Source organism: Diabrotica virgifera, chromosome 1 (genome assembly GCF_917563875.1).
Source record: "Diabrotica virgifera virgifera chromosome 1, PGI_DIABVI_V3a".
Taxonomy (NCBI): domain Eukaryota; kingdom Metazoa; phylum Arthropoda; class Insecta; order Coleoptera; family Chrysomelidae; genus Diabrotica; species Diabrotica virgifera.
Window position 1 is genome coordinate 192,005,889 of NC_065443.1, and position 20,594 is coordinate 192,026,482.

The 20,594-nt window shown below is 31.5% G+C and overlaps 1 protein-coding gene across 1 annotated transcript in view; it reads left to right on the top strand.

The window, feature by feature from the left end:
• The first annotated feature begins 2,107 nt into the window (after window positions 1–2,107).
• LOC114331466 (uncharacterized) overlaps window positions 2,108–20,594 on the top strand; it is a 158,924-nt gene continuing 140,437 nt past the window's right edge. The window contains exon 1 of the mRNA XM_050646165.1: window positions 2,108–2,991. Within this exon, the coding sequence (XP_050502122.1) occupies window positions 2,110–2,991 (882 nt within the window). The 5' untranslated portion in view covers window positions 2,108–2,109. The remainder of the gene's footprint in view (window positions 2,992–20,594) is intronic.

Sequence of the window (20,594 nt, forward strand, 5' to 3'; positions counted from 1 at the left end):
GAACCGCTTAGATTGACATGAAATTTGGCATACACATAGCTAACAAGTCAAAGAAAAAAAGTAATATTGTGCCGATATGTGCTTTTGCACTGGGGGTGGTTTTCACCCCCTCTTGGGGGTGAAAAAATATTCGTCCAAAGAAAGTCAGGAAATGGATAAACTGGCTAATTTTAAGTAACTTTTGTTCTATAGAGTTTTTTCACTAAGTCAATATTTTTCGAGTTATTTTGCAGTGAATATGTTCATTTTTTCAACAAAATAAACACGCATTTAGACGGTTTTTCGCAAATAACTCAAATAGTAAGTATTTTGTCGAAAAAACATTCTTAGCAAAAATATATCCTGTAAAAATTAAAAAAAAAATTGTGTACATATCACGTCTCTACACCTAGTAGAAGCAGAGTTATAGCTAATGAAAAATAGGTTCATATTCGTCAAATTCCAAATGGAATACTTTAACGTGAAATTAACCAAAAATGAAGCACATTTCGGGAAAAACTCATTACAACTAACTTAAAGTGTTTAAAAAAAGCTTCATTTTTGTTTAACAAAAAAAAATTCTAGCATTAAAATTAAACAAGTTACGCTCAAAATAAAGTTAGTCCCTTTTGGTTTTGGTAAAAAAATCGAGAAAGTCACCCCCAATTTGTATCTTAAATGAACTTAATCGTTACGACTTCACAAGTTTCTTGACTCGTGTATATATTGCTTATATGATCTGTAAGTTTCATCGGTTCAAGGTCCTTATTATTGAAAGGGCTGTAGTTAAAACGGGTTGAACGAGTCACTGATCACGAATGTATGCAAATTTCGAAACACCAAATCTCAATCAATTTTTGTCTAACAGAAAAACAAAAAAATACGTGATATTCACAAAAGCAAATCTGACTTTCCTTGTTTATCGAAATTTTTGGTATCTCTCACAATTTTTAAGTTATTTTGAAAAAAAGCATATTTTCAAAATTTAAATTTTTAAAAATTTTAATTTGAAACCAATTTTTTTCAAAAATAAGCACTTTAAATTGATGAAACTTACAGATCATATAAACACAACTAAGTAAAATAATTTGTGGAGCGGTAACGATTAATTTCATTTAAGTTGCTAATTAGGGGGTGGTCTTCCCGATTTTTTTTTTGCAAAAACAAAAGGGACCAACTTTATTTTGAGCGTAACTTGCGTAAAATGTAATGCTAGAAACTTTTTGTAAAAACAGAAATAAAGCTTTTTTAAACATTTAAAAAAGTTATAATGGGTTTTTCCCAAAAAGTGCTTAATTTTTTGGATTTTTCGCGTCGAAATATTCTATTTGAAACTTGGTGAATATGAATCTATTTTTCATTGGCTATAACTCTGGTTCTACGTTCTTAGAAAATAGTCTATAAAAAAGTAAAAAAAAGATCCAGAGACCGTTAGGTCTCTGGATCTTTTTTTACTTTTTTATAGGCTATTTTCTAAGAACGTTATTTTTAACAAAATACTTACTTTTTGAGTTATTTGCGAAAAAGCGTCTAAAAATGTGGTTATTTTGTTGAATAATGAACACATTCACTCGCAAATATCTGGAAAAGTGTTGACTTGGCGAAAAAGCTCTATAGAACAAAAGTCATTTAAAATTAGGCAATTTACCCATTTCGGGACTTATTTTGGACATATATTTTTTACCCCCAAGAGGGGGTGAAAGTCACCCCCAGGGCAAAAGCACACATCGGCACAATATCACTTTTTTTCTTTGACATGTAAGCTATACGTATGCCAAATTTCATGTCAATCTAAGCGGTTCTTTAAAATTTAGAGCAAAAACCGTGAAAGAATGGACCATTTGATGTTCTGTAGGATCACAGTTAAATTTTCATAATTTTATAGGTTCAAGAGTAGCGTTCATAATAATTGAATTATATTCACTTAGCTCCAATTGGAGTAGCTTTATGGTGCTATTACTTTATTATGAAGTAATGAAGCAAATAAAAAGCTATTGCTTTATTATGAATTATGTTAATTGATTAGATATAGGTACGCCAATGCTTGACAGGTAGATATAATTTATCGTGAAAAGCTAATATTAAACGCATTAACGGCACATATCTAACTTGTTGATAATAAAGAACACAATGCAGAGTGCTTCAAATGAAAAAAAAGTTAATTCTTTACTGAAATACTTTTCAATTTTGGGTATTACAACCCCATATGCAAAATGCAGATTAAGTAAATTATACGCGATATTTTTACTCTTCTTAACATTACTGATATCCTGTTTTTGCAATTATATGAAGGGTTTTCATGTCAAAGCATTGGAAAAATATCATTTTGTCATCAAAATCACTGATGCAACAAGCTGTACGATTCTTACATGTGGAGTTGCTGTTACAATAATCAACACTAGACTTATATATGTAGATAACATAAACAAAATTCTGCAGAGGATTAAAGAATTTGATATTGTTGTAAAACCGAATTTGAACTGTGCACTCTGTGTGGTAATTTTATTTGTAATGCACTTTTTTTTAATGAGCACTACTTGTTTCGATGCTTATACTTGGAGCACCTCTGAATCATTTGGTGAATACAAATATTTTTTAATAAGAGACATTCAAAACATTCAATTGTCAAGCACTATTTGTTTGTGGATGTGGCTCGGCTCTGAAATTAGAAGACGCTTTTCAGTATTGAATGACCTTCTAATAGATGAACTCATTCACAAAGATAGCAGCTCTCTTTCTGGTAACAATAAAGCTGAAAAACCAGATCTTCAGAAAATGAGTAAAAAATTAAAAAATATCGGTAGACTGTATAATAAGATGTGCGATGCTGTAGACTTAGTAAATGAATTATTTGGACTATCCATTATGTTTTTTGTGATATTTGCCATTTGTTATGTTGTTTCGTATTCATCTGTATTGGCGCTAGTAGCAGTCGGTTCAGAAGCAATGTCTGGTCTAACTAAGAACCAAAATTTGAGAATACTTTCTCTCGTCTGGATTGTTGAAAATATGGTAAGAAACATATTTTTATTTAATATTTTTCTTGAAATGTTTATTCAGCGATCTGTTAGTTATAAACATTCTAACAATGAGCGTCTTTGGGGTTCAAAGTAAAAAAATATTGACGTTAAAAAGGTCAGCACAATGACTGGACCTCTAGTATGCAGCAAACATGACATTCCGATAATATGCTACATACAAGCATACATTTCACATTTACAAACAATACATAATATTATTTATATTGGAATTTACCAGCTGAACACTTGAACAGTCGGGGTCGTGAATTGTAAGTTTTTTGAATTCCCTCTTGTCTTCTTCGCTTCAGCATCAATCTGGCTTGCAATTTTTAGAAGCCATGGAGGTGTTACCAGGAAAATGGCCCAATAAATTTTCAATTAAATATCTTTTAGGATTATTTTTAATATTTTTAATATTTTTAATAGTACTATTAGGTTGAAAACTTTAAAAAATTTTTGACTTTCGGTTAGCAGACACCTACTCCATGGTCGGTGTCGTTAGTAATCCAGTAGGTTTCGTTAGACACCTACTCCATGGACGTCAGTTGCAATGCGGGAATAAGCTCTCGGAGATTGGTCACTTGGGGCAGAGAGCAGCAGGCCTACGCCTCTCTGACGATTACTCCAAATAGAGTCGAAAATCGTCGATTTAGAGTTAGTGGAGTCAATGAAGGTGGATATGAGTTATTACCTCAGATTTCGTTGAACCTCCATCGATTTTCATAAAAATTGGTGAGTGGTTAAAGGATACCTCAAGGGACAAGGGTGACATAGTGCCAACTTGCGCTTTTTGCATTTTAAGGGTGAAATACACCCCTGTTTTTAAATTATTTTTTAGATTTCTGAAAGTGCAGTCACTGTAAGTTTCCACTTCCTATTTCGTTTAACCTTCATCTATTTTCATGAAAATCGGTAAGTAGTTAGAGGATACTTCAAGCAATAAAAGTTATATAGCACCAACTTGCGCTTTTGCATTTTAGGGGTGCAATACACCCCTACTTTTTAAATTGTAAAAAATGCAGATTTCCGCATTATGGTGCAAGTAATCTCGTATAATTAAGAAAAATAAATATTTTTTTATATTTATGTGCATGAATTGCATTTACCTTGTAACAACCAAAAATCTGAAAATTAACCAGTCGAAAATCACGAAAACCTTATTCTTCTATATTTCTGAAAGTGTAGTCACTAAATGTTTTCACCCACGATTTCTTTGAACCTTCATCTATTTTCATCAAAATTGTTGATTAGTTAGAGGATACCTCAAAAAACAAAAGTAATATGGCACCAAGTTGCGCTTTCTGCATTTTATTGGTGAAATCCACCTTTTTTTTTCAATGATAAAAATGCAGATTTCAGCATTTTGGCTCAAGCAATCTCGTTTAATTAAGTAAAATAAATATTTTTTTACATTTATGTGCATGATTTATAATTTTTATTAATTTTTCAAACCTTATAGCAAATAAAAATCAGAAAATTAGCAAATCGACAATCACGAAAAAAATTATTCTTTTATATTTCCAAAAAGGCAGTCACTGAAGATTTTCACCCCTGATTTCGTTGAACCTTCATCAATTTTCATGAAAATTGGTAAGTAGTTAGAGGATACCTCAAGAAACAAAAATGATGTGGTACCAACTTGCGCTTTTATCCTGGGGGTGGATGTTACCCCTTCTCATGGGTGAACACTATTTTATTAAAAATAACCCCATAATTAGATAGAGGAGTAAATTTTAAGAAAACTTTCTTTTATCAAGTTTATAAATTTTTGATTTAAATAGTATTTCATAATTTAATAAAATATTAATGGTACAGTAAAACCTGACAATAACTGCCACTAAAAATAGAAAACAATTGGCCGTTATAGAAATGTTGCCGCTAATGCTAGGTTTCCTTTTCCACAAATACATAAAATATAATTGAAAATTTATTTATTTTAGTAATTAAAGCAAATCTAATTAATTATAATTCTACAAACAAACGGAACATACTAAAACTAAATTCAATTTACTACAATATAAAACAATATCTATACGAAAAAACAACTACAAGAAAAACAGAATTTTTGTTTGTTTTACATTTTTTAGATAAACGAAACATACTAAAACTAATTTAATACAGGTAATACATAATATAAAACAACATACTATAGCTACTACGAAAAATACGCTTATCACTAAAGTATCGTCGCGCTTTCATGCTATATTCAACAAAACCAACTTGGTACGGCCTTTAATTAGATATCGCAAATCACTTTGGCTGATTTTCTCTGCATATATATTATGTTTGAGGAATCCCTTTTTTTTGTGAGACTGGATATAGGACATTTCTCAAGTATGAATTCACATTCATGGTATATCGTTGCTATACAGGGATAATAATCTGTGCAATGTTATGGTACAGGCTACGTTAAATATGAAGTAAATGTGGAATATATACACTGGTTATTCATTTCAATTTAATTTGATTGTTTTTTAATCGTTTACAATATTTAAAATAATTAAAGACATAAAGTTAGGGATTTCAAAAAGAAATTCAGTTCTCACTGGCAAGGTGGGAAATAATAAAGTGCTATACAATAGCATTTCATTACAATGTTCGTTACAGGCATTACAGGCTGCTCCGTTTAAGAAAACCCATACTCTCAAACTTTGAGAAAACACTCTTTCAGTTTCGACCAACCCTGTATTAGCTAAAATTAAACGTTGTGCTAGATTAATAATTTTTATCAATAATAGACTATATTAAAAATCACTTGAAAATAAATTGATTTTCTGATGTCAAATCACTACAATTATACAGGGGGTGAATATTGCTATGAAATTTGAAAAAAAAACATAATTATCTTTTAAACTACTTCGTATAACATCACAAAACATATTTTAAGAAATAAAACATAGAGGAGAATCCAAAAATGTAAAAATATACAGGGTGTTCCATTAAACAAAAGATAATTTTGTTTCACCCTGTCAATATGGGTGGCCCTGTATATTTGGAAATGTATTTAACTTCTGACATTATCTATGCACCAATCTCACCTAAATAAACTTTTTTCATATCTCCTACAACAAACGACTAATTGGACTTCCCACAACCTGTATACATACAAAATCTCCGCTATAAAATTTTTTCAAAGAAATTGGTTTTTTAAAAATAACTCCGTTAATTTTTGAAATATGAGATTTATCCAAAAACCATTACAAATCTAAGTAAAAGTTCTATAACAGTGTATTAAACATAATTTTCTAAATCCTTTATTTTTTTTTTAATACAAGGTGAAAGTGCCCCGGTTACATGGTTCTCGCAGTAAAATTTAGGTTTTAAATGTTTCTATCTCGGTTATTTTTTGTCGTAAAAAAATATTAAAAAAATAAAAAGCTTAAATAAAGTTAAAACTAAAATTTTGTTCTCTACCATTTTTTAAGTATATCGAGTATTTTTGGAGTTATTATCAAAAGAAAATGAAATTCACGAAAATTTGAAAAATTCAATTTTTTTTTAATCGTATTTTTTTTCAAATATATGCATTCTAAACCGGTCAAAATTATTGAACTTATTACTTATGTTAAAATAAATAAAGTTTTAAATGGGTTACTATAAATTTTAATTTTTGTGGAAATGACGTATGTTTCATTTTTCATTCTTTCCTAAAAAATCTGAAAGGGTCCTCTTGTTTCCATCATAACTTGCTTAATTTTGATGCTATCGACTTCTTATATAGCTTTTTGATAGTTACCTTTAAGTACTTTATTAAAATGTTTAGTATCTATATTTAACAAAGTGCATCGTTTTCCTGTTATTTCAGCTTGAATACTAAGAGTTGAGTACTCGCGGAAAAAAAATATACATTCAATTGCATATAACTCACTTTATATATGTAATAAAGGATTTTTCGAATAAGGAGCTTATTTATTTTTATATTATCTTCGATTTTGGTAATAACAACTTTTTTGAAGAAACTTATGGTTCTGGAGTTATTTATGAAAAACTGCTTTAAAACATGGATTTTTTTCAGGAAAAATCAATACTTTTGATCTTTAATAACCCAAAAACTATTGATTTATTGTAATAACTTTATATAACAAATTTTACTTATAATTTGTCGCTCTGTCGATTAGTGGTATTATTTTTAATAAAATAATTTCCACCCCCGAGAAGGGGTGGCATCCACCCCCAGGGTAAAAGCGCAAGTTGGCACCATGTCACCTTTGTTTCTTGAGGTATCCTCTACATACTTACCAATTTTCATGAAAATCGATGGAGGTTCAACGAAATCGGAGGTGAAAACCTTCATTGACTCCACTAAGTGCTGTCTTTCACTTTCTGTTCTAAGTGAAAAATTAGACAGTTTTACCTTCGCATTGCAACTGAATAAAAATGGTATACATTTTTATTTTAATTTATATATTAATATTTAAAATATATACACAATTACGGTGAGTTAGAAAACTTATTTAAAAAACCAGCAAATTAATTCAGTATAAAACTTTATAAATATATAAAAAAAGTTTGTCCGACAAATATGTTGAGCATTTTAATAAGTCCGACACGTAAAACATGTCAAATGACAGAAATTATATTGGTGGTAAATAGCACTCTGATTTTTGCATGAGAGTTTAATGAAAGGGTGGGTAACAAATCAATTGGAAGTTCTGTGAGAAAAATACATGGGACGTATTCGTACTTTGACGTTCGAAACCTGCAACCTGTTCCACAGTTAAAATTTCCCCTTTCCCCTGTTCCAGTGCTCCCGTACATCAAAGTTTATACGACTAAACACCGTTAAGCTATTAACAAATTTTCAGCTTGCTATTACTAAACTGTTTTTGGTACACGAGATCCAGGCCTAGTAGTGCAGTAGTAGATAGTGGAAAAAAACCAGCTGGTTTAATCCGAAAGCCTGGTGAGTTTAATATTAATTTTTGTAATAATATTTCTACTACGTAATCTGGAAAATAAGCACAAATATATCTCAAATATATTATGTCAACACGCATGGGATAATGAACATAGAGTTCAGTGGAGAGATTCAAGTATAGTCTTGAAATAATCAGATAGTAAAAGGAGAAAAATCAAAGAAGCGGTTCTAATTATGCTAAATGAAACCAATTGTGTCGCAAATTCCTCGGTATAATGCAGTAGGATGTGGTTACCCATACTAAAAGAGGAAGTCAATAGAAAAAAAATACCACGATTAGTAAGTCAATAACATATCGAGTTAGTACAAATTTTATTTTTTAGTATTACTTATTGTATATCTATGTATTATTAATATTATTTATAATTTAAACATATTAAAGTCAGAATTTGGTATTCGTTTTTTGAAGGTAAATTAAATGTAAGACTAATTACTTATCATGTCGGGATAGTATCACGAGGTTTTTATCCTAGTTTTCCCTCGTGATTTAATATGGAATCTCTAACGCGAGAATTTTACCATCATCGTTGCATTTGGTTGTCTTTTTAAAGACAGATCACATGCTATGATTTTTTTTGTGACGGATATTCTTGAGTTGGGATTGATTTCATGTCATCGAATGAACTATCTTTTAATAAAGTCGTCCCAGGAACGCAACTGATTAATATTGGCGATATAATTTTAAAGTCTTCTGCTTTAAAATATATAATATACGTCTGAATTGCCAATATAAATGAGTCAGATTAAATAAACTATTAGAAGAATTTTGTTACTTAGCAACAACATTTTTGTTTATTTTAGTAGTATTTTGTATTTTGACAACGAAACCCGATTTGGGCTTCGAAACGTTAATAAAATCATTTTTTTGGTAAAATTGTGGCTTATTCCCATTAAAAATAGTTGATCTTAGCTCGAATATTCAAAAATACTTCTTTAATTTTATGAAAATGATGACGTCATTAACCGGATATACCTTGTCTGTTGATCAATTTAAGTACAAATGTCAATTATAGTAATAATTTTATTTGTAAATTATAATAATTGTATTGAGAGTATTTAATAAAATATGCTGTTAAAAAAATGCTTAAATCTAATCTCTGTGTATTGATAATTTTATGGAAAAATTCACTGAAACATTTATAACCATTACGTGCTGAAAATTTGTCCAATTACATTTCATATACTTTAATAAAGTGTACTATTATAATTGTAAATTAAACACATTATTGATGGTATATCAATAGTGACGACATTTATGTTAGAATATTATGTGTCCATTATCTCAAATAACATCACATGTGTTAGACCATAAGAAACTAAATAATGAACAGAAAAATTAAAATTTCCAAATTTGTGGAACATATTTTCTTATACCTTAGTTTTCTAGGTATATCAACCATTTATCCAGAGTCTAAATGGAAAAAAGTTTGGTCTGTGGTTATTATATGTGCCTCCACGATAGCACATAGCTATAGTACGTACAAAAAACTTACAAAAGCAGAATTTATGGCTTACGATACATTTATAATAGTCACAGAGAATATTGTATGTCTACTGATGTATCTTTCTGTTACAATAACTATAGTAATAACAACTTTTCAATACCCAACCCACTTCGAGAAGATCTTAATGCAATTAACAGAATTCGACAGAAGAATGCTCCCACTGGCTAATCGTAAAGTGTTTGTTCAATTTGCGTACTTTTTTGTCGCATATCATTCAATAATATTATTTGAGATTTTGGTAGATAGCTTTATATGGATCCATGCTGTTGGCTTTGACCTTTTTCAGTACTTTATTATAAAATATATGCATAGACTCCTTCTTAACCTTGTTATAGTTATATGGTTTAGCCTTGCATTGGAACTTAAAAACAGATTCAAAAAGTTAAACTTCTGGTTAAAGAACTATAATGCTAACATTCTATTCTTAAATTTATCAAATATAAGAACCCGACTTAACTCAGACAAAATTGTGGAAAACCTACAAAATATTAGAAAATATTACACTTTGGTATGCGATACCGTTGGATTAGTGAATCAGTTGTATGGCATTATATTGTTAAATTTTGTTCTGGTTGTAATTGGATTTGTTCTCGATTACACAACAGTAATAATCCTGGTTGTGACCTCAGGTGTGCCAAATGTTCAAGGAGACAAATATATGTTAATAATTTTACCCTGTATGTGGATATTAGATGATCTTGTAAGTATATTTGTTTACCTAAAATTAGGTTTTCTTAAATATTGTATTAAATGAACTTTATTTATAATTTTAACAACTGTCTAGACTGATGCTGAAAATTATCGAAGAATACACTAGAGATGCTACTGCTAAGTAATATGTATTCTTGTATTCTGTTTTTTTTTTTCAAATGTCAAACAAGTATAGGTACATGGAATATAACCTCGATAACCGGAAAGGAACGTGAATTAATAGAGGAAATGGAAAGATTTGAGCTGCAGTTGATAGGAGTAAGCGAGACGAAAAAAGTAGGACATGGAATTGTCAATATCGGAGGGCAGCACATACTATACTATTCCGGAGTGCAGATAGGACAAAGGGCAAAAGAAGGCGTGGGAATAGTGGTAACGAAAGAAATCAATAGAAGAATAACCAAATTCAAACCAGTATCATCAAGAACCATATACATAAAAATAGAGTTAGAAGAAGAAGAATGTCACATAATACAGGTATATGCGCCGGTAGAAGGAACAGAGCATGAAAAACAGAACTATTCTATGATGAGATACAGAAACTTATTGATGAGATACAAGAGGAGAGCAAAAACATCATTTTATTAGGAGACTGGAATGCACTAATAGGAAATGATGAAAATATGGCATTAGGCTGCTTTGGAAGGTATGGAGAAGGGACGATAAATAGGAATGGTAGAAGAATGATTCTGAAGAAGTTTCTGCCAAATAAATGACTTGTTAATAGGTAATTCTTTCTGGTATCAACCGAGAAACGAAAAATATACATACGTAGCAGAAGAAAGAAATGCGAGAAGCATAATTGACTACATAGTATATCCTCGAGAAGCAAAACTAACGATACAAAATATAAAAACAGAGAACGAAGCCGAACTCGGTACCCAACACAGACTAGTGACAGCAGAGATAAACATGAAACTGATGGAAATAATAGAGAGTCCTCAATATACAAGAATAGCAATACATAAGATGAAAAATATGGAAATGAGGAAGTTATACCAAAGAGAGGCTGATAAAATACTGGAACAGCATGAAAACAATGAGGAAATATGGAATATGGAAGAGAGATGGAAAAAATTGAGAGACACGTTATGGAACACTGCAAAACAAGTTTGTGGAATAAGAAAGAATGGGAAGAATAATAAAGGAACTGGTTGGTGGAATAAGGAAATAAAGCAAGCTGTAAAAAAGAAGAAAAAAATGTGGAAGAGATACATAAACACAAATGAAGAGCCAAAACAGAGACGAATACAGAAGACAGAGAAATATGGAAAAAAGAACTAGTAAAAGATGCGAAGAAGAAGAGCTGGAAGGAATTCGGTGAAGAATTAAACGAAGGTTTTGGGAATAACAATAAACAGTTTTGGGATAAAATAAGAAGCATGAAAGGAACAAAAAGAAAACAAATAAGAGGAATTAGAAATGAACGAAATGAATTGAAAACAAACATACAAGGCATACTAACCATATGGAATAAGCACTATAAAGAAAAATTCGAGGCAAGCAACCAACAAATGAGGAGAGAGGACAGCAGGCAAGAGAAGAGGATAGAGAAAATCGAGTAGACGAAATTCATATCAAAGATATTGAAGAAGGATTTGCAAGAATAAAGATTGGAAAAGCGGGAGGTGCCGATGATATAGATCCGGCGATGATAAAGTACGTGGGAGAACGAGGCAAGCTTTGGCTACTGGAAATAATAAAAAGCATGGAGAACAGAAAAGATACCGGAAAACTGGGAAGAAAATTTATAGATACCAATACACAAGAAAGAAGATGAAGCGGAATGTGATAACTATAGGGCTATATGCTTATCATCAGTGGCATATAAAGTCTACACTGGGATAATAGAAAGGAAGCTCAAGAAAGAACTGGAAGGAAAACTAGAAGAAGAACAAGCGGCTTTTAGGATGGAAAGAGGAACAACAAATAATATATACATACTGAGAAATATAATTGAAAGAAAAAAGAAATAGGAGAAGACTTATATATGACGTTTACAGATATTAAAGCTGCTTTTGATTCTATAAATAGAGAAGAAATATGTTCAGTAATGGAAGATCTGCAAATCCCGCAAAAGATAGTAAGCGTGGTAAAAAGTACATATAGAAACGTACTTGGTAAAGTACAAATAAACGGAAACAGATCGCCAATAATTAACCTAAGGATAGGAGCAAAACAAGGGGACAGTCTCAGCCCAGTTTTGTTTATACATACTAGTAATGGATAGAGTAATGAAGAGCGCTAAAAGAAGGTCAAGGCAATTACAGTCAATAATAGGGTACAGGAATTTAGTATCAGTGAGAATGGAGAGATTACTATATGCAGATGTATATATATATATATATATATATATATATATATATATATATATATATATATATATATATTAGTAAGTCAATAATATCGAGCTAGTACATATTTTATATTTTAGTATTACTTATATATCTAGTATTATTAATATTATTTATAATTTAAACATCTTACAAGTCTGAATTTGGTATTATTTTTTGAGAGTAAATTAATGTAAGACCAAATACTTACGATGCCGGGATAGTATCACAGGGTTTTTCCTGGTTTTCCCTTGTGATTTACTATGAAATCTCTAACGCGAGAATTTTACTGTCGTTGCATTTGGTTGTCTTTTTAAAGACAGATCACATGCTATAATTTTTTATGACGGATATTCTTGAGTTGGGGTTGATTTCATGTAATCGAATGAACTATCTTTCAGTGAGTCGTCCCAGGAACGCAACTCATAAATATTGGCAATATCATTTTAAAGTCTTCTACTTTAAAATGTATAATATACGTCTGAATTACCAATATAAATGAGTGAGATTAAATAAATTATTAGAAGAATTTTTTTGCTTAGCAACAACACTTTTGTTTATTTTAGTAATATTTTGTATTTTGACAACGGCACCCGATTTGGGCGTCGAAACGTTAATAAAATTATTTTTTTCATTTTAATTGTGGCTTATTTCCCATATAAATAATTAATCATAAAAATGCCACAAGGAAATAGCTTCAGAACAACATGCAGATGACTTAGGCCGCGTTCAGAGTGGACGAGCAAAGAGCAAAGAGCAAAGCGGAGAAATCAAACTCGTACTGGGAAATGGAGGTACACAGAGTGCTAGCAAAGAGTAAAGCGGCGAAACCAAACAAGTTTGATTTCTCCGCTCGCACTCTTTGGTCCATGTTGTGAGACCGCTCCCGTCTGAAAAAAATTTTGATTCGGTTTCTTTGTCAATTCCTATTCAAAAATGTCCCCTAAACAAATCTAAAGAGCACCGGGCGGAATTTTTGGGCAGAAATTGTTTAAACAATTTCATCTACTCTATGTCATATATTATTATGTATAAGGTTTTAGTTTGTGAAAACTATCATTATAGATAGCAGTGCGTGAAGGGTTTAAAGTGTGCGTGAAGTAACAATGTATTTTAAATGGGATTTACTTTTTAGCACTGTTTTTGACACACTTTCATATAGTCAAATATCCTTAATTTTCGCGTTGTCATGGTGATGACATAATGAGCAATAAATTACAACAAAAATTTTGACAGTTTTGTGGTTTGAAGGAAATTAAAATTTTTAAATGCCAAAGTTCTAAAAATTGTAGAATAGAAATGAATGGCAGTGACGAAGAGTTACAGTTTTTTTATTTGTTTATCGTAGATAAAATATTGTATCAAACTGTACTTGTACAGGAATCCACAAAGAAACCGAATCAGAAATTTTTCCAGACGGGATCGGTCTCATTACATGGACTATTTTGGTATTTTTCCGAAAAATGAACCTCGGTAACCTGATAGCTGAAGTGTTATGAAACAAGTATTATGATTCAAAGAAGCCTGTTATGGGATCGAAAGATTCCCTATTCAAAGGACGACGATGACTTTTTAAATTTATAACTTTATGCAATTTTATAATTAAATAAATATTATGTAACTTAATAATTATTACTAGTTCTACAGTGTGGCAAAACCAAATGGAATAAATTCATTATTTCGTAAACCGACGACGACGATTTTAAGAAAAAATCCGGAAACAGGTCGATTTTTATTTTTAAAATATAATTTTTTGGCATTTACATACTAGTGACGTCATCCATCTCGAAGCTGAAATAAAAAATATACATGCGGACCAATGTAAAAAAGGTCATTTCATTGTTGTCTTCTTACCGGCGCGGCGTGAGAAATACAAAATAAGATTTACTATTTTATTTGGGCATAAGCCACAATTCGAGTTTGAAATCAAGTTTACTTGACGTTATGACTTTCACTTCGGAAATCGTTATCAATATAAAAAAAAAACATTCATAAATTAAAAATATAACTTTGTTTCTCGTGAAGCAACGCAGTTGGAACAAGCAGAATATTATAATTGTCACCGGAAAGTGAAAAAGGTAACGCACAACTTGAAAAAACCTATAGATTTCAAACTTCGTTTCTGGTGAAGCAACGCAGTTGGAACAAGCAGATATATTATAATTGTGTCACCGGAAAGCGAAAATGGTAACGAACAACTTTGAAGAGCCTATAGTTTTCTAACTTCGTTTCTGGTGAAGCAACGGAGTTGAGACAAGCAGATATATTATAATTGTGTCACAGGAAAGCGAAAATGGTAACGAACAACTTTGAAGAGCCTATAGTTTTCTAACTTCGTTTCTGGTGAAGCAACGGAGTTGACACAAGCAGATATATTATAATTGTGCCACCGGAAAGCGAAAAAGGTAACGCACAACTTGGAAGAGCCTATAGTTTTCTAACTTCGTTTCTGGTGAAGCAACGGAGTTGGAACAAGCGGAAATATTATAATTGTGTCACCGGAAATCGAAAAAGGTAACGCACAACTTGGAAGAACGTATAGTTTTCTAACTTCGTTTCTGGTGAAGCAACGGAGTTGGAACAAGTAGATATATTATAATTGTGCCACCGGAAAGCAAAAAAGGTAACGCACAACTTGGAAGAGCCTATAGTTATCTAACTTCGTTTCTGGTGAAGCAATGGAGTTGGAACAAGCAGATATATTATAATAGTGCCACCGAAAAGCGAAAAAGGTAACGCACAACTTGGAAGAACCTATAGTTTTCTAACTTCGCTTCTGGTGAAGCAACGGAGTTGGAACAAGCAGATATATTATAATTGTGTCACCGGAAAGCGAAAAACGTAACTAACAACTTGGAAGAGCCTATAGTTTTCTAACTTCGCTTCTGGTGAATCAACGCAGTTGGAACAAGCAGATATACTATAAGTGTGTCACCGGAAAACGAAATAGGTAGTCCCTGAAAACTATAGATTCTTCCAAGTTTTTTTGTTTCCAAGAAAACCGACAGTAGTTAGATTGTGGTGCGCCGTGTGCGTGCCGTTTGTGCGCCACTTGAAAACACGTACTAATATGACGGACATGCTGCGCGCGAGCGGCTCGCACACCGAGCAGAGCGCATATGTATACCTGCCTTTGCGATGAATTCTCTAACATTTTCCGCGAGTTAGGAAGTACCACGTTTTCAATGAGGAGTTTTCGAAAAAAAAAAAAGAAAATAACTTTCAGTGGGAAAGAACCAAACTCTAGTCTCGCGTAACTACCAGCTCCCACTCTGGTTTAGCACTTCTTTGCTCTTTGCTCGTACTCTTTCTTCGCTCCACTCTGAACGTGCACTTTTTGCTCTTTGCTCTTTGCTCGTCCACTCTGAACGCGACCTTAGTATTTTTGTGGTTGCCAGATACTTAAATTGATGATTAAACATTCAGCTTCGATTCTGAAGAGTGATCGCTTCTAACCTTAATTTATACCGTTGTTTTTTAATTGTTAAATATGCGTATTTATCCGATTTTTTTGCCGGTGCGGCGGGCTCTATTTCAAAAATCTCCTATTTCCTCCGAAAATTATTTTTTCTAGGTTTTTTGGGACATTCTAAATAAAATGGACATTTTTCTCAAAAGTTAATAGTTTTAAAGTTATAAGTTAATAAAAACCCATTTTTGGATTTTAAATCGCTTATAACTTTAAAACTGTTAACTTTTGAGAAAAATGTCAAGAAACTTATTTTATTTAGAAAATCCCAAAAAATCTAGAAAAAATAATTTTCGGAGGAAAATAGGAGATTTTTTAAATAGGGCGCGCCGCACCGGCAAAAAAGTCGGATAAACACGCATATTTAACAATTAAAAAACAACGGTATAAATCAAGGTTAGACGCGATCACTCTTCAGAGTCGTGAAGCTCAATGTTTAAACTTCAATTTAAGTATCTGGCAACCTCAAAAATACTAATTTAAATATGAGTTTTTAGGCCTCGAAAATGCGTATTTTCGCATTTTTCAGATTTTAAATTGCCTATAACTCGAAAACTATCAATTTTTGAGAACATTTATAAGATACCTTTGTTGTTTAGAATGACCCACAAAACTTAAAAATATATGTTCCAGAGCAAAAAACGTGATCTTTTGTATTTGTTTAAAAAAAATTTTTTAAACAATTTCTGCCCAAAAATTCCTCCCGGCACCCTTCAGATTTGTTTAAAGGAAATTTTAAAATATTTTTAAATAGGAATCCACAAAGAGACCGAATCGGAAATTTTTCAGACGGGAGCGGTCTCACTACATGGACTACTGTGAGAGTAAAGAGCAAATATCCTACCGCTCCTATCCATACTGCCGAGTGGAAAAGAACTAAACTCTCGTCTAGCGTAACTACCCGCTATTAGCACTTCTTTGCTCTTTGCTCTTTGCTCGTCCACTCTGAACGTGCACTTTTTGCTCTTTGCTCTTTGCTCATTGCTCTTTGCTCTTTGCTCTTTGCTCTTTGCTCTTTGCTCTTTGCTCTTTGCTCTTTGCTCTTTGCTCGTCCACTCTGAACGCGGCCTTAGTAATAATAGCAATAAAACAATTAGCTTGTTTTCCTAAAAAATGTGGGTTGGTTGCTTTTTGCATAACAAGGCCCAATTGGACTGCTGGAATGGCTTCTCTCTCGCACTCAGCATTTACAGCCCCGCACACGTGCATGGCGCTTATTATTATTACTTAAAAATAACAGCTTAGTAATAAAATAATGACAAAAATTTCTTCAGGATCTTGTAGGCGGGGCTTTAAACTTTAATTTAGTCATATATTGACTTTCATAATAATAACTTTAACCGAGTTATTAAGATTTGAAAATCGCCATTTTTCGTTTTTTTCAATTTTAAATTGCTTATAAGTGGAAAACGATCAACTTTAGAGAAAAATTATAAGAGATCTTTTTTGTCCAGAATGGTCCAAAAAATTAAAGAAAAAATTGTTCGGGCCAAAAATATTGATTCTTACAATTTGATTAAAAAAAACATTGTTAAAAAAAAATTGGCCCATTTTTCACGTGGGCGACTTCTTGAACCTTATTCTGGGATGTCTCACGAATATGATTATGCAAAAAAATCTCATAAGAATATTTTTCCCTTCGAACCCGCCGTTTTCGCCTTGTTTAAATAAAGAGAAAATGCAAAAATTAATCGATATCTGGGTGGAGGAAATAGAAAATTTGAAAATGGAGGTAAATATAAAGAAAACGAAGACCATGATAGTAACCCAAAAGGAAAGGGAAGAAATAAACCAAACGATATTTAGGTGCAAAAACAAAATAATAGAAACAGTCTCGACGTTTGAATACCTTGGAGTAATAATATCAGAGGATGGAAAGATAGATCAAGAAATCTTATACAGAGCGAAAAAAGCAAATAACATCTACTATGCACTAAATAAAACAATATTTGGAAAGCAAGAAATAGATAAAGGAATACAACTAAAGGTATACAACGCAATCTCTATACCAACTTTAATATATGCAAGTGAGACATGGGTAAACAATGCAAAAATAGACAGTACAATAAACGCAGCGAAGATGAAGCAGCTAAAAAAAAATAGCAGGAAAAACGAAATTGGACAGAATAAGGAATGAAGATATTAGAAAAAGACTGAAACAGGAATCGATAATAACCAAATACAAAAAAGAAAATTAAAATGGTATGGACACATTAACAGAATGAACCAGGAAAGACTACCAAAGCAGGTGATGGAATCGAAAAGATATGGTAAAAGAAGAAAAGGGAGGCCAAGGAACAGATGGATCGATCAGATTATAGAAATTGGACAGGACAAAGGAAAAACACATCAACAAATGAAAGAGTTAGCAAAGGACCGCAAGAAATGGAAGAGATGGATAGAAGATGAATAAAACCTCCGACGCCCCTGAGGGGCATAAGGAGTTTCGAGAAAGAAGAAGAAGAAGTATTCTGTTTTTAAACTAGAAGGAATAAGAAGGAATAACTCCAAAGATTTTAACTTTACACCAAAAACACTCAAATAAAAATTCACCGCAATTAAATTCTGCATAGAGACATGTTTTTCCCGATTCACTTTGACGAAAAATTTCCCCGGAAAAAGCGGGTATTTCCAACAAAATCTTTAATTTTCAACTAAAATTTTACATAAGTAATTGTTAGTCAATAATTAAATAACTTGGTAATATAAAAGCCCTTTTTGTATAGATTATAATTTCAGAAGAAGATGAAAATTGAATGATCAGTTTAGCAACAATTTAATTGTAAATTAAAAATTTACGGTCGCTATAATAACGACAATAATTATGATGCATAAGAATAACTATGATTTTTTCATAAAAATACACTATACCCATCTAATGTACTTTACAGAATTGAAATTAGACTATTTAAGCGGCCTCAGGAATATTTTAAAGTTATAAACCATTTTTTGGCTTATAAACTAATAGAATATCTCGGGAAATATTAAACTAAATTAAATTGTGAAAACGGTGTTCGAAAACAGCAGCGGGACGCTTCTTTTACAAGAAAAAACGTTTAATTACGACGAGTGGTTCCTGAGATACAACCTGTGAAAATTGACCGGAATTTACGCCAAAGATATAAACAATAGGATCATAATTTTCAAACCATCACCTTTTTATTTTTGTCCTCTTTCTCCACACCAATTTTCATATCTATAGAATACTCATAACATATATTATTATAATAAAAACTATTGATAATACCTGTGAAAATTGCCAAAAATAGCAAAATTCCAATCAAAAATTAGGTTGGAGAAAGTGTAACCCCCAAAGTTCAAAATCGGTATACGTTGAAAAAATGCATTTTCTTGGCTTCCCATGGAGCAATTTCCTTCATTCTTTTTTATTCTCTAATAACTCGAGTAGAGCCATCGAACTAACGCATTATTATATGCCAAACTTGCTTTTGTTTTGTTATAATAGATTAATTTATTTATAAGAACAGAAAAATACATAATTTTTCCAGGTGTAGGCTTTTTTTAGATAAACTTACTACAAGTGTACCTTTTAAAGTTAAAAACATACATATTCTGATTTGAAAGCTGTATAATTATTTAAACAATTTTTATTTAAACAAATTAAAATTTTGTGTTATAATAAATAAATTAATTTATTATAACAAAACAAAAGCAAGTCTGGCATTAAATAATGCGTTAGTTCGATGGCTCTACTCGAGTTACTTGGAAACAAAAAAAGAATGAAGGTAATTGCTCCATGGGAAGCCGAGAAAATGCATTTTTTTAACGTATACCGATTTTGAACTTTGAGGGTTACATTTTCTTCAACCTAATTTTTGATTGGAATTTTGCTATTTTTGGCAATTTTCACACGTATTATCGATAGTTTTTATTATAATAATATATGTTATGAGTATTTTAATGATATCAAAATTGGTGTGAAGATAGAGGACAAAAATAAAAAGGTGATGGTTTGAAAATTATGATCCTGTTGTTTATATCTTTGCCGTAAATTCCGGTCAACTTTGACCGGTTTTATCTCAGGAACTACTCATCATAATTAAACGTTTTTTCTTTTAAAAGAAGGGTCCTGCCACTGCTTTCGAATACCGTTAAATTAGTACCAAAAAATTCTTTATAATTTTAAAATATTCCTGAAGCCGCTTAAACAGTCCAATTTCAATTCTGTAAAGTACATTAGATAGGTATAGTATCTTTTTATGAGAAAATCATAGTTATTCTTATGCATGATAATTATTGTCGTTATTATAGCGACCGTAAATTTTTAATTAACAATTCAATTGTTACTAAACTGTTTATGTAATTTCCATCGGCTTCTGGAATTATAATCTATACAAAAAGGGCTTTTAGATTACAAAGTTATTTAATTATTGATTAACAATTACTTATCTAAAAGTTTTGTTGAGGATTAAAGATTTTGTTGGAAAACCCCGCTTTTCTGGGAAAAGTTTTCGTCGAAGTAAATCGGAAAAAACACGTCTCTATGCAGAATTTAATTGCGGTGAATTTTTATTTGAGTGTTTTTGGTGTAAAGGTAAAATCTTTGGAGTTATAGAGCAAAAATTGACAAAAACAAGATTTGCGGGCGCCATTTTGTTTATAAAAAAGTAGCACACTATCTGCGGACTTTGCATACCT